The following is a 15,814-nucleotide window of genomic DNA, read 5'->3' as shown; positions in this document are numbered from 1 at the left end:
CACAAGTTTTACTGTTTCTGACAATATGGTTAATATCAATTTTTGTTTAAAACTTGGAATAGATATAGAACCACTATTTGTATATTTTTGGCTTTAATTGTATTATTGATTCAGATTCTACAGAGTATTTTTCATGAAAAATTGGAACTTGTGAATCGTGGCAGTAATCAAGAGATCCTAATGATAAGAGTTTGGTCTGTCAATAAATTATACAATTACATATTGTTTGTCAGTAGATAGAATATAACAAACAAGTTTATTTACACAAGACAGTAAACTTGTATGTCAAATAACCGAATATAAAGTACATGTTTATTTACAAGAGAATGAAACATGATGTATCACATATTGCATGATCATTTTAGCTACCTTATATTCAATGTAAGCTGCACACCACAATATCGGTACCTTGTACATAAATAATAGTGAGCATTTTAGGATGACTGTTAAGGTAATTCATGAGTGCATTACTACATAAATACTCAGTGGCAGCATATCATGAATATATTTGGATTGAATGGGATCAATAAAGACGTGTTAAATTTTAAAGGTGTTGCACGTAGTTGGTGAACTTGATGGAGTTGGATGAACAACCTGACTTTTGGCAGGGAACTGAGCCATTAAATGGGAGTAAGAGGTGATTTAAGGCAGCACTTTCCTCGTTTAACAGATGCTCAAAAAAAAAACAAAGACAACAAAAAACAAAACCAAAAAAAATAAAAACAAAACAGAACAACCTTGAACCACAATACTATGCACCAGAACAAGTCATAAGTCTGAGCAAATTGTCTAAAGAATGTTGATATTGTTCAAATATAGAGAGTCTGATGTCCATTGTCTCCAAAGTCTGGTTCCATTTCATCATGGAGATGAATCTGTGAAAGGGTTGCGGATGGCATTGCAATGTCTGGCATGACATCACTTAATACATTCTCAGCATAAGAGTCTCTCTGTGTAAATATGGAAAAATAAGAAAACGGAGTCAACATTATGGACTTGCATCTTGATTGAGTGGGTAAGAAGAGAAATTAGCAGGAAATGAGAATTTAAAAAAAATATATCACGTATCGTTTAAATACTTTTTAAAATGCCCCTGCAAAAAAAAATTATTTTTAAATAGCTCTTTACAATGATACACAATTTCTAATGAATGAAATAACTTAGACCCCCCCCCCCCCAAAAAAAAAAAAAACACAAAGTTAAATTAATATGATGCATAGGACTTTTACATTAAAAAAAAAAAAAAAAAAAAAAAAGGAAAGGATGAAAAGAAAGACCAAAAAAAAAAAAATATTTTTAAATTATGAAAAGTAAAATTACACACTAAAATTTAAGTTAAAGCATAAGTGAGTATTTCAATTTGAAAAAAATAAAACAACAAAAAACGAGGAATATTTAAGAAGGCATCTAGCAGGCAAAGGTTGATTATAATGGTCTAGAATTAAGTTATCACTATATATTTTTGGAGTGTGAATTGGCACTGAATCTATTCAAATGATTTATGAATTCGTGAAAGATGCGGGAGAGAGAGAGAGAGAGAGAGAGAGAGAGAGAGAGAGAGAGAGAGAGAGAGAGAGAGAGAGAGAGAGAGAGAGAGAGAGAGAGAGAGAGAGAGAGAGAGTGAGAGAGAGAGAGATATTTTGTTTATTTTTTTTTTTTCATGGGTTTTACGCCGCTTGCAATACATTTAGGTCATTTCAATGTCCGTAAATACGAAGAATATGGAAAAGTAAAAAAATTGTAGATTACAATTAAAAGCACACAAGAAAAGTAAGACAAGGTGGAAATGGAAAAATAGAGAACAGATCTAGATTCCAAGAGAATACTTAGTTTGAGATCACCTAAAAGTCTGATCCAGACAAAAGCACAAGATCTGACTAAAACATTCAAATGCTTATATCAAAATAACAAATATAACAATACATAACAGAGAGAAGAGTTTTTTGGCGGGTTAAAAATGCATGTTCAAGTATAAATTTGTTTTACAAACTTATCCATCCTTTAATTACAAAATACTTTCTAACCATTCTTTTCTCCATCGCTATTTTCAATTTTGTCACTTGGCTACATCACTTAGATTAAGTGATCTATTGTCTTTGGTCTCTTGTTCATTCATTTCTCTAACCTAATACTGACTTTGACTCATTGATGGATTAATTCTTTAAAAATAAAAAAACCCCTTCCAAAGTGAGGTTGTCAAGGCCGGAGTTTCTATGATCTGAGTTATATGACAGGGGTTTTGAGTCCTGGAATTTCCATAACCAAGTCTGTGGATATGTTGTGAGCCATATTTATTATCCTACTCACATATTTTGTTGAACTTCAAAATACCTCTGTCTGGAGACTGTGATTGATCGACCGTATTCATTATGGGAGTTTTTATGACATCACATTATCCTCAAATTATATACCCATGCAAGATATTTTATTTATTTGTCATCACCACTAATGAGTGATTCAAGAATCATAAGTTACCGATGATTACTTTTCTTGGGGTTAAATGCATTTTATACAAATAGAAAGTTTGTTTTATTATAAAGTCCAAAATCAAATAATTATAAGATCTATCTATTTCATTTATTTTCATAACTACCATTGAATGATTCAAGAACAATAAGTGATTGGCAATGACTTTTCTGTAAATCAATGTCTATCTTAATTACTTTGATCAATTGACACCTGTCTAATGATCAGTGTGTCTGTTCCTGGTCACAATTTCACTACTATATCTGAAAATGTTTTTTTATAAACTTTCTCTTTTGGCATTCAGATTTTGAAGTCCACCGTTTAATTATATAATCACATGATTGTGTCCAGGAACTCAAAATACTGATTATATCTTCATTTATTTGGCCACACCTGCTCTTCGTATACCTCTCTGCTCGTTAAGAAGTCATCCCCTACCCGAACCTCTAGCTTAATCTTTGACAAGTTATATCTGGGAAGTGACTGTTTTCCATTGGAACTTTAGGGAAATGTTCTGATTGTTCTCTGTCTTGAGACTAAATAGAGGAAGTCAACCATGACTTGCTTTGTCCTCTAATCATCAGGATTTATGTTGTAATTCTTTAATATTACATATGAGGAGTTAGGTTTTGACACCAAAGTTGAGGACTATCCCATTAAAAAAAATGTTGAAAATTTGAAAGTGTTTAAAGAATACTTGACAATTTTAATCACATGAAATCTGCCTAAATTCCAAAAAGTACTGCTTTCACAATGTGATCCACAATGTCACTTCCATTTCCTCACATACAGAAAGAGGGTTCTTTGATTTGTTCACTATGGTAAATTAGCCTACTTCTTGAAAGAGACATCTCGCATATCAAATAAATTCTAGTTTGAACAAAATGATTTAAATTATGTTTAATTTCAGCCAATTTCTTCGTGAAGTACAATTTGACATCACTAGCAACTGAGTAAATGATGGTATAGTCCAAGCCGCTTTATTGGGAACTGATTTTTTTCTAAATAAAAAGGCACGACCCTTTCCAACTACCAGCCGCTTAATTGGGACGGGATGAAATCCGACAATGATCGTCCCCATAAAAGAGCTTTTTCATTGTCTTCATTAATTTAACAGGATGGTTCATAAAATGCAAATTAATTTAACAGGACGGTCAACTGAATGAGTTGTACCCTTCATCACAGAGCTGTGAACAATAGAATTTACCTTGGACTGTATTTACTGAGACAAGGTGACTTTTATTGACTCAACTTTGATTTTGGATGATTTTGGAAATTTGATGCAAATCAATACATTCTAGAAACACTTTGAGCTCTCTATATGCATTAATATTAAATGTCTCAGTGGCTGGTCATGACAATGTAAAATACAAATGTTTCTCAATATAAGTTAAGAGATTAACTTTTAAAATAGAAGGAAATCCCCAACTGGAAACTTAATTTGGTATTCAAAGATCATTTACATGTATAAAGTTGAATTCAAAATACAAATTCTTATAAAAGTATAAGATTATAACTAATAAAATGAATGTCATACCTCTAAACTATGATGGGGTGATGAAGGTGATAAGTTTCTTGTAAGACTGTGCTTGTAGGAACAATGTGGGCGTGACCCAAATAATTGTGGTCTCTGTTGCTCTCTGGGTGCCACAACAGATGAACAAGGATGCTGTCTGTGATGGCGGCGATAGCTGTTGGCAGTGAAGTAGGACTGGCTGTTTTGTAAAACTTCAACAGCATCATCAGGCAACCCAAATTCTCGCACAACTCTCAATTGTGTATAAAAAGCAGCATTTAAATTAAGAGCACGTTTATCGGAACTAGTGAGGGAGGTAGCTCTCTGAGCTGCCTTCGATTGCATCAGCTCTTGCTCTCTGTCCAACATTTTCACAAAAGTTTCTCTATCTGGAACTGATAAATGAAAGATAGATAAATATTCAATAAAACTTGAAACAAAACAAGAACGTTTGTACTAAAATATATCATACAAAAAAAATATATAAAATTTTGATTTACACAACATGGGGACATTTAATTTTCAATAAATTAAAAAGAAAAAAAAAAAAGAAAATCCCAGAAAAACATTGTGTGTATTGCTATACCTTGTCAAGGAAAAAAAAAGTACAAGAAAATGCCAGAGCCTGTGCCAGATCCAATTGACTGCTACGAAGAAAACCATAAATTAAGCTTTCATTTTTAAATTGCACTATACAATGCAGTATGGAAATCCAAACAAGTTGGGACTGGTTTGTTTGTTCGAGATTTATGTGTTTTCCAGATTTCCGTTTTGGGTATATTACAAAGAATTTAGGTTTTAGCATTGGTTGTTTCGGTAAGGTCCTATTATAATGAGATGTAATGTTTGACAGTAATACTCAGTTGAACTGAGTTAGTCTGTTTATATTAAGGAGACTTGGAGAATGTGAGTGGGTTCCAGTTTTGTTCGATTTGGGGTCTTGCTGTATGACACTTGCCTTTGCAGGTCACTGATTTGAGTCCGATTATGGGTGCCTCAAGATTGAGTCCTTGGAAAAGGATCTTGCTTCATTTTCTTACCATACTAAGATGTAATATGAGAAACATGTTGCCAACAGCATTGTCCATCCAAAAAAGAAAAATTTAATTGTAAATGTGCCTTAAAGGCCTCATTCTACATGTTGTTATTAGTTTGGAACCCTTTTTAAAGCACTTTGAACACATTAAATGGAGATTTCCCTATATAAAAGCTGTTTTTTTTTTGTTTTTGCTTTTTTTTTTTTGGGGGGGGGGGGTGAGGTTGCTAGCAAATTACGATCCCGATGCATAAATAAATAGAATAGAGTGAAATAAAGGTAGGAGAACTTCAACGATTTTAGTAGAGATAGAATAAAGCTGGCTGGCTTCAAACACAAGTAGTCAAAAGACAGAACAAAATGAGAAATATAGAAATTAATATGTCTTTTTTATTTTTCAAGGAATTGGTTCGCCTCATATGGGGATAAAAAATGCAAATTCAAAATTTCTTTATTGAATATAGAGCAGAGGCAAGGGTGCATGGTGGTTTAACAGTGGAAAAAAAACAAAACCAAAAAAAAATAAATAAAAAACAGACCTAGAAAAATATCATAAGTAGCCTCATCTTCAAAACAGAGCTGAGATTTACATTAATGTTCTTTAGAATCATAAAAATCATTTGTGGGATCTGAAGGTCTTTAGGAAAAAATGCACTGTTATAAGATTATTTTATCATCACCACACAATACCATACCTGGAATGGTACCAGCTATTATGTCAACAGTGGATACAGGAGATCCATTATAAGGGAGTGGTAAGTGTCCATAGGCTGTTTCAAGCATATAAAGAGTATCTGGAATAGCAGACATGTGCACAGTCCTCACTCGATTGCCATTAGAATGGGACCCCTGAGAAAGCATATCCTCCAAACAATTCTATAACAAGGAGAAAATTTGGACAAGTCAGAAAAATAAATGATAAAAATGTCAAAAAAAGAAAAGAAAAGAAACAAAGACAAAGGAACTAAGAAGTCCCATTTATTTCATATTAGACTCTCTAGTTATATTATCTCGGACAACAATATTTCTAAAACCAAAGAAAAAAAAGGAAAAAAAAAAAAGAAATTTGAAAAAAGTATACCCATTATGATTAAATCAATCATTGTTATCAAATGCAAAGGTTTAGACCATTTTCAATGACAAATTGAAGTCTGAAATTAAATGAGCCAAATAACTTTGCTTACTTTAGCTTCATCGTAAAAAGGAGTAAAAAGTCTTGGTTTGGAGAAGGCCCCGCTGTTAGTAATTCTTGTCCAGGCACCAATTCGATGCATTACTGCATCATCTGGATATGTATGCCACGCAGGCAATTCTATCAATCCTCTTTTAACAGCTCCCAGCAAGACATCACTATTGGATGGTAAAATGTGTTCTATACGAACTAATGGAAGAAGTTCGGACAGAATACTTTTCAATTCAGCATCATTGAGATCCCTCTTTTTCACACCTTTCTTGGCAATACTGTGAGCGGTGTGAGACAAGAGATTGGGCTCTGAAATGATTTTAAGAATAATAGAGAATGATTGGATTGAAATCAAACAATAAAATACAGTGCAATTCCTTTACAATGACGCTGGGACTGGCAATTTTATGTCATTATTAAATTATGCTGTTGAAAGTCTCTATGTCTGTTAAATAAATAAAATATAGAAAAAGTGAAGATAAAATGCAAAGCAACATGAGGTAGACAATCATGAATATTTTGGTGGCACTCTCAAGTGGCCATTTTAGAGGCTGATAGTTTTTGGAGGCTGGGACTTGTAATGTTGGTGATGGCATCAGATTTAATGTGGACTGGGGATCTTTCAATTCATGGGCCATTGAACATTACTTTTTTGTCCCCTGATAAAGGATATGGAAATATTCAAAAAATGAGATAAAATAAAGTAAAATGGAGAATTTGTTTTTGAAATAAAACAGAAAAGAATGAAACCCCTAAAAAATCTGAATACGATTTATAATCTTCTACACCCAGCAAAAACACCTTCAGGCAGTGCTATGAGGAATTTCAACACGCAGACGAAAAATAAATAAATAAATCAATCAATAAATAATTAATATATTTCTTTTTAAAATAGAGAGAGAGAGAGAGAGAGAGAGAGAGAGAGAGAGAGAGAGAGAGAGAGAGAGACAGAGAGAGAGAGAGATTATGTTTATGTTGGTGGGTGTGTGAGAGAGAATCTAGAATGCAGCATATAATTAAATGGAAGAGAAAGATAGATACGAAATAAAGTTGATTAAAACCAAGGGAAGAGATGGAAAGGACCATACCTCTTTCCTCGATTCTCTTGATTAAGTGATATTCTCCCCAATTTATCAAACAAGAAAGGATGTCAGCTTCTCCACACTGAAGGGAAAAAATATATCAAAAATCAGAAATTAAAATTGAAATTTCATGGTGGTCATTAGAATAACAATAACAGTTACTTGATTCACTCTGAGTAAGAAGCACAAAAATTACCATCTTAAATAATACACTAAAGGTTCTGAACAGCTTTTAGCAGGTCTTAAGATCAGTGAAGCAGCTATGACATTTGACATCGCCAAGCAAGCATGTCACAAATTGAAGTGGTACAGTCCAAAATCAGAAAAGAAATAGAGAACAGTGACAGCCATAAATGAAAATAATGAATCAAGGTTATAGATCTGTATCCTTTGTATATTCATCAATTTTGCTGATTATGAAACAGCACTGGAAACAGATCTTGAAAAACAGCTTGACATTATGGCATGCCAAAGGCCGAATCAGAATCTTTAATGATAGGAATTTGGGATTATACTATTACTACTAATGTGACAAATTAATAAAATCATCCTAAATAGATTCCATAGTGTGAAATTAAATATGTAAATTCAGAATCCTATTACTGTCACAATGTCATTGATTCAACATCAATAGAAATTTGCCAAAAATTAAGCACATTTTGTGATATATGCCCATTTAAATTAATTTTATGCTGTTGGTTTTTCTTAGAGGCTTTGAAACACTTACAACAAATCCAAGTTTGTCTTCACCCCCCCCCCCCCCCAATTTGTAGAGTCTGTTTTACTGTACAAAATTAAAATTTTTAATATTTAAAAATGGGTGTCAACCAAATAGGGTATTTAACTATATAAAATCTAGAGCAAACCTGTAAAAAGTCTGAGGAGAGGGCGACTTTGAAATGGTCTTTTCTCAACTCCATCAGAACTTGTGAATGAGATATCTGGAAATGAGGGGAGAAGAGATTGAATTTGTTTTAGGCTATTCACACACGCGCACACATGACATATACAAAAATGCACATATATATACGGAAAAAAAAAAAAAAAAAAATTGTTAGAACTTAATCAAAAGTTGTCAATGCTACAACAATCAGAGATAAGATACCAATAATTTATTAAAATACTTTTGAAAGAAATCCCCCCAATATTTATATTCAATTCTATACCTTTGACTTACCTGAACAAATTCTTCAATCAAAAATGCTATCGCTTGGCGATAGACCCATTTCGATCCATGTGGCTCTTCACTCCAGTTAAGAATACTTAGTAAACAATCAACAGTAAGATTATCAATGATGATGTCTTCACATCCTGGAAAAATAAAAAATGTAAAAATTTTTTAAAATGCAAACTTATAATTATGAATATCAAGTAATAACCGAATCCAGACAAACACAATAAGGATCATAAGTAAAGGGAGATAATAATAATAATAATAATAATAATAATAATAATAATAATAATAATAATAATAATAATAATAATAATAATAATAATAATAATAATAATAATGACTTGGTAAAAGTTTAAGTAAAGTAAAACACTGGTTTGGTCTAATTGTTTGACAAGAAACAAACTTTTTTTAAAATAAATCAATACATATACTTAAAAATAAAATGCAATTACATTAAAAGACAAACAAAGCAAAACTTAACTAAACTGGGGGAAGTTTGCCAGTTTGTGCACAATTTCTCTTTGTTTTCTTAACATTAAAAGTAAAGAGCACACTCAGTTTTAATGAAAAACCAGGAAGATTCCGTCAATGACAAAAGAATCACAGTAAACAACAGAAAAGATAATTTTATTCTGAAGTATTCCATTAATGTTAACTATGCTATGCAGTGATCAAGGATTTTCTCAACTTGTGAGTTTTAATGTCTTTAGCTTAACCTCATGATTATAGCAACAAATCTGTTATTTTACAAAAAGATTATCCATCAATTGTGAAAAGAGTGGAACCCAACAGTTCACTCACTATTTCTTTCCAACAATAATTCAGCAAAAAGACAAAGTGCTAACATAATAGCTCAAATTGTAATAAACTAATAAGCCTTTCTGTTTTTGATTATTTTACTTGCTTGCCACCAGTCATTTTCTCGACAAAGAGCATTCATAGAATGAAATCATTGAAAATTGCTGCTTTTTTTTATTGCTTCATAATGAAGCTCAATTGTTTCTATGTTATATGTTTGTGTTGAGAATACTGGCTATTACTTTAAGCTTAACAGCTGGCCAACTTACTTCGTGGAGGTTGCGTGTGTTGGACCCGCGATCTCAAGTAGTCGGGAAGTGAGGGCTCTAATAATGACTAGGAGTTAGAGACGATCTTTTTTGGGATCGTGGATAGCTCATACGGTAGAGTCACGCTCTCCCCGGCCAGGCAGAGTTGTCGTACCAGTAAGGTCACGGGTTCAAACCCCCATCACCACTGCGAAATTTTTATTCTCCATTTGTCTTCTGGCACTTTCCTACTCACTTCATCTCTTGTTGTTATCAACATAAGTGCCTGCTCCACTCACTTTTCTGAATTAAAAATTCTACATATTATACTATATTATAAAATTTAATGTGACCAAAAAATATATATCTTTAAACATTATATTTTGCAGTTGACCTGTTGAACATGCTATGCGCTGGTACATACTGCTGTATACTTTTGCTCTACCTACAAGCTTTTCTACCATACATGTTGTCCTGTAAATATTATCCAGCTGCATCATATTCTTCATTGTTCATTAAATATCATCATCTTCATCAACAACAACGTTCTATTTTTTTCCCATTTCATCTGTGTATCGCAGTGTTTGCCCTGGTGCGTTATTTGTAATAACCAAATTAGAAACGATCAGAAGAAAATAGCCAAAGAACCCAAAAATTCTAAAAAATCAGATTTATACTTTAAGCCGGAAAAAGGGCATCCCTAATTTAAACAAAACAAAAAAAAAAAATTAAAAAATTTTTTAAGAAAAGAAATGGTAAAAACAAACAAACAGGAAATAGCATATTTTTACCTTGAGATATTATCTGAGTGTCCAAAAACTGTCCAATTTGGTATAGCTCCATAGCTTCATCTACCACAGTCATCTGGCAACGCCCACTTGAAACCATAGCCTGAACTTCACTGAGGCTGCACATGCTTGGGCTCCCTCTCAACACACAGCTCATATCCACAGAATCTTGATATAAGGCATTTAATAAAACACGAGCATAGCGTTTTGGTATCACAGATTCATCTAACACAATGCGAGTTGGAGTTCTTAAAGTTCTTTCTGTTAATTCTTCACCAGACTTTGCTCTTCTGTTGATGAGATTTCTAAAAAACGGTGACCTGGAGGCTAGGATAGCTTTGTGACAATGAAATTCAAAAACTCGAGAAGTCCTAGATTGTGACTCATAACTTCCAGCTTGCACATATCCTTCACTATGATTAAGATGATAAGAGGAAGACATTTCACAATGCTCAGAGTCTGTTGAAAACACAAGAACTGCATCACTGTAATCCCCATTCTCCAGCATAAACTTCATGTCATGTTCTAGTAAATTTGGAACTCCAAATTCACCAGCAAGTCTTCCAAGAAGCTCATTATTTTCCCAGTTCATACTACTGTCTCCAAGTTCCTCTGTATATAAATATCTTATCAAAGCTGAAAACAATCCAACATCAACTCCAGGGGTTTTTAACTTAACAGGTACTTGAGCTCCAAACTCTGGATATTTGGACAGTAATGTTTTAAAATACGGACTTCTAGTACATAAAATTGCACGATGAACAGGAAAACAACTGTTTTTGTATATGAGATCAACATCTGTACAATATTTATAGTCATACAACTTAGCTAAGTCTTGACGCAAAGATCGAGCTGTTGGTCTTGCAAGACTGGCAGCAAGATATAATTCTTTGAGAGCCCCAGTAGCTTCATATTCCTGAACAAGCGCCATGACATCATGGACAGAAAATAATGACAACATTTCGCGCATGAGTTTTCCATTGTCTTGAGATCTGCTATGACGTCGAACTCTTGTTAATTTCTTTCGAAGCGTGGCAAATTTTGATGCTTTTCTCTTTTTTTCCCTGACACAATCACTTTCATTTACAGAATAGCCTTGGGAAAGACGAGAAAATGTGGACTTAGAACTTCCATGAATCCGATCCGGTAAAGAGGCATTGACCCCCATTTTGTGATATAAGAACAATGTATATATTTTTAAAGTCTCATGTCATATCCAGTCTTTATTGCAATCCTGAAAATAAAATTTAAAAAATAATAAATAATTCAGGTAGATAATAAACTCCAAAAATCTCAAGATAAATAGCTACCAACTACTTCTGCAACTGTTTTCTAAAAGGAAAAGGCTATTCGGACCCGAGTCTGAATTGCTTCCCGTGGCACACACACACACACTCATGAGTATCTCTAAGTCATTAAAAACAGAATAATCACACACACACACTCCCCCCCCCCCCCAACAACCATTTCCACAACCTAAGAGCCGGCGGCTTTTTCTCTTTGATCTCGTATCACCATGTTCTCCCCTGCGTCCAGCGCCTCGGTCGTTTGTGGGTTGTGGAGATGTTAATGGTTACCCCCATCGTCTACTTGAGAAGTCACTGGTTACTCCCCAATCCCATTACCAGTTGATAATTTTCTCTCCATATTCAACCAGTGCTTATTTTATTAATAGGCACCTAGTCCAGTATTATCTAATAAGATTAGTATTAGACGGTACTCTGCACCTACCCCAGTGGCGGGGCTCTATTGCATGGTTTGCCGCCAAGAATCGCCTCTATTTTATATTTAGAAATAAAACAGCATTTTTTAATTTAAAAAGAATTAAGATACTGCCTTTTGTCAAAGCCCGGCCCATACTGCCTTTTAAATAAAACGCTCAAAGCCCAAAGTCATATTATTTTCCTTTCCCCCCACTTTTTCGCGGCCGCAAATGGCAAAATATATAATGTAGATATGTCATGCATGTATCTTTTGCAACATGCTCATGGCAAAAAAAATAAATCTTCCAACACAAAGAAACTCTTTTATCTATGCGAGGGCAAATTGATTGTTAACGTTAACAATAGCGACTACAATTGTAATCTCCCAAAGACCACGAATATTTAGATTGTTTTTGTTTTTTAAGTCGCTTGCAACACATTTAGGTCATATCAGCGCCAGTAAAAAGGGAGAAATTGGATAGTAAAAAGTTCTAGAATTACAATTAAAAAGTACCCAAGAAAAAGTAAGACAAAGGGGAATAATAGATCACCGCTTTTGAAGGTTAGTCATCTTCGGGAGTTCTAAAACGTGACTTGCTCACTCACTCGCCCTCCTACCGACTGACAACTTACAATTGAGAACGAGCACCTTCCCCCCACCCTACCACGCTTCACTTTCGACCCATCGTCCACTTCCTGTGATTGCGCAGGCGCATTGTGGCAAGAGTCCGAATTGCCACGAGAAGCAATTCAGACTCGGGTCCGAATTGCCACTTCGTTTCTAAAATATAAGATGGGACTAAAAACGGAGCACTAAAAAATAAACAGTACCTCATTCAAAACCTTAACCAATTCTAATGTAAGTATGCATTGTCTTCAATTCAAACATTTTGATATACAGCTTGTTCATATGAACTCCACATTGAGGGTTTTTGTCATTTTTATTACTAATTTAGGGGTAAGAATCTGTCTAAATTTCAGACTTTACATTAAACAGTCACAAATCGATTTCTAATTAGATCAAGACAAAATTCAAAACTATTTTGTTATCAGTGTTTCTAACTCTTATCTTTCATATGATACTGGTTTCAGCTGGGGTTTTTTTTTTTATCAGCAAAAAATTTGAATAAATTCAAAGCAGAGTTGGAGATGAGAAACACCCTAGGAAACAAGTTCAATTATAAAAATTGGTCCAATCATTAATAGATGAGGAGGAGCGAAGGAGACTACACCAAGTCTAAAAGCTCTATACAGAGGTATCCAGGTATCCAGGTAAATGGAAGAGTTTCATTCTAGAATTGAATTTTTGTTAAAAACTGTCTATATTAATATTAATCATTAATTATCTCTTCTCACATTTCTATGTGCATTACGAAAGTTTTCGTTTTCTCGAAAATGTATGTTAAAAATAAATAAATAAATAAATGTTAACTCTAGTACCGCATTGGGGTCAACCGGAAATAACGACCGGTTCCCAGCACTTGCCTAGCAAGTTCGAATGACGTAGCTAACATATAGCGTCACTCGGGTTTGATCGCGTCATTTCTTACGTCAAAAACTAGCTTCATACTCAACCCAAACAGCCTAAATAAACTGTTTGCTGATTGGCTGAAACTAATAATATCAACCAATCAAACTTCGGCTTTTATTTCATAAAGAACACAATGGAATTTTTACTGAATCAAGGTCGGGTCTGTTACAACTGATGCCCGTGTCACTTGGAAAAGTTGTGTTACACTTAAACGACTGCGGCGTAAGTGAGTTGGGAATGGTGTGTTACGTTTATACAGCGGTCGAGGATCGGGGGTTAAGAATAGCTTCTATTTCTGTGTATAATCAGAGGCCATTATTAGCAGACTTATCTGTCAATAATCAGTCACTGTCACAGTACAGGCTGTTTGTTATTATAGTTACAGACCCATCTGTCAACAGCAACAATCCAAGTGACTAGATATCGCTCTAATAGAGCAAAACCTAACGCAGCACTAGATATCTCTCCAGCGTTTTGATGATTGCAAAAAGAGTTGTTTTTGCTCAATTTACATTACAGATAAAAAAACAGAAGTGGCATAATTCATTTTTAAAAAAAATTATTCCAAATAGGCATGATTAAATAGTTCCACAAGTTGTATGGATCTGTAGCGTAGTGGTTAAGCTGTTTGAGTTTGACTCTTGACTGGAAGGTCCTGGGTTCAATTTCAAATCCCACAGGGGACAACTTTGTTTTTTACTTCTACTTCTATTTATATAATTATATGTTTTTTAAAATAACTACTTTTAAAATTTTCATTTATTTCTTTAAAGTTTATTTCATTATTTGTGCATCTTTGTTCTTTCTTCTTACTATTTTATTTTCTTCATTTTTTCTTTCCCTTTCACTTTCATTAATTTGTCATTATTTATCATTTTCATTTGTATTTGTACACTTTTGTTTACCATGTTTTATCAATTATTTAGTAGACTTATCTAGTATCTAGATAGTAGACATTGTTGTCGCAATTGTAAACTTATACTTATAAAAGTCAATGCAATCAGTGCGAACTTTCCTGAGCCTGAGCGATACCTACCAAGCACTATCTAGCAGGAAGACTAGATATCAATATATCTAGCTCTAATCGTAACAGAACAGAGACACACATCATAAAATATAACTAGAATAGAAACGCCTGCCATCCAACAACAAATCAATAACAATAACATTAACAACACAGAGAACTCCATATTCCATCCACCCAGCCAGATGAGCAACTCAGTCTCAGTATTCAGTAGGCCTAGACTATACACAAGGAGAGGAGTATAGTCATTGAAGAGGCGCCTGTATATTGGATTTCTCCAACTGCTACAAGTACCATCCATCTATTTGGTCAATTAATAAATGAGTGCCCTTAGCCAGCTAACTCTCGTTCTCATTCTCATCACTCATCAACTCCCGTTTTTTTTTACTTCTCTTGACTCTTACCTCTTCTCGCTCTCACTCTCTACATTGAAAACATTAACGCTCACAAAATATTTCATTGGAGGTAGAGTTCTCGAAAGAAGCACCTGATAAATGGAATAAAACTGTCATGAAAATATGTCAATAAATTCATCGACTCAAATTCTTGTCCAACTTCAATTTTCAATAAGATTTCCTCGTCATCGAGCTTTCTTCAACTTACGCCATCTTGACTCTAAGATTACTATACTATTTTTCTCAACTTTATAAAAACTGTCAGCTGGAAATAAAAATATAAGAAAACGAAAGTAATTTTTAAAAATAGTTTATATAAATTCCCCAAATTTTATTTCATCTAATTGATAAAATGTAAACAGGTAAGCCCATTAAAAATATTTTATTAGGGAAAGCAATTAAATAGAATACTACGGATACAACGAAATTCAGATTAATCAATAGGAAGTAGCTAGGAAGATTACATGCAGTCCTTGTAAACAAAATCTTGATCTGGTAAACTGAATCTGGACAATAGGCGAGTTACTTTTTAATGCGTTGTTTTTATTTTTAAGAAGAGGTAAGAATAACCCCTCACCAACCACCCCCCCCCCCACACACACACACAAACAAACACCCAAACCTAAAATGCATGCCGGAGAAAACATTAGGTCCGAAAATAATAAAAATTGTCTACCGGTACGACAAGGTGCAGTGCAGTCATCGCCGAGTGATTTAACAAATGTTCAATTGACAAAGAGATCTGTTGTGCGCATGTTCGGTTTCTACAGACAGCCTCCCCATCAAATGAATTTCAAACAGAATGTTCTATTAGGCGATTCTGATTTCTAACATTTAAGTCAATAATATAATTAAGTTAGCATGTACATA

At 33.8% G+C, this 15,814-nt stretch overlaps 1 protein-coding gene across 2 annotated transcripts; it reads right to left on the bottom strand.

Moving 5' to 3' along the window:
* Positions 1–677: 677 nt before the first annotated feature.
* LOC144962765 (BTB/POZ domain-containing protein 7-like) lies at positions 678–15,189 on the bottom strand. Of its 2 annotated transcripts, none has more exons than XM_078896002.1 (9): positions 14,954–15,189; positions 10,295–11,525; positions 8,461–8,594; positions 8,150–8,224; positions 7,290–7,365; positions 6,203–6,510; positions 5,714–5,894; positions 4,004–4,377; positions 678–950 (listed from the first exon to the last, which is right to left on the bottom strand). In XM_078896002.1, the coding sequence occupies exons 2-9, from the start codon at positions 11,457–11,459 to the stop codon at positions 810–812; spliced, it is 2,454 nt and encodes an 817-aa protein (XP_078752128.1). In that variant the 5' UTR covers positions 11,460–11,525; positions 14,954–15,189; the 3' UTR covers positions 678–809. The 2 variants fall into 2 exon arrangements, with proteins under 2 accessions (XP_078752128.1, XP_078752129.1); XM_078896003.1 differs by having other exon boundaries at positions 15,037–15,189.
* Positions 15,190–15,814: the final 625 nt, after the last annotated feature.

This window comes from Berghia stephanieae, chromosome 1 (genome assembly GCF_034508935.2).
Source record: "Berghia stephanieae isolate SIO BIC M18660-M18661 chromosome 1, UCSD_Bste_1.3, whole genome shotgun sequence".
NCBI lineage: Eukaryota > Metazoa > Mollusca > Gastropoda > Nudibranchia > Aeolidiidae > Berghia > Berghia stephanieae.
The sequence above is the reverse complement of the archived record's forward strand: the minus strand, read 5'-3'. Positions and strand labels throughout refer to the sequence as shown.

Bases quoted from the DNA above. Each gene is read 5' to 3' on its own strand.
- LOC144962765 (XM_078896002.1), bottom strand. From the start codon at position 11,459: ATGGGGGTCAATGCCTCTTTACCGGATCGGATTCATGGAAGTTCTAAG. The intron at 8,595-10,294 runs GTAAAAATATGC...TTATTTTTCCAG, and splicing joins CACTCAGATAATATCTCAAG to GATGTGAAGACATCATCATT. The intron at 7,366-8,149 runs GTTTGCTCTAGA...TTTTCCCTTCAG, and splicing joins TCTCCTCAGACTTTTTACAG to TGTGGAGAAGCTGACATCCT.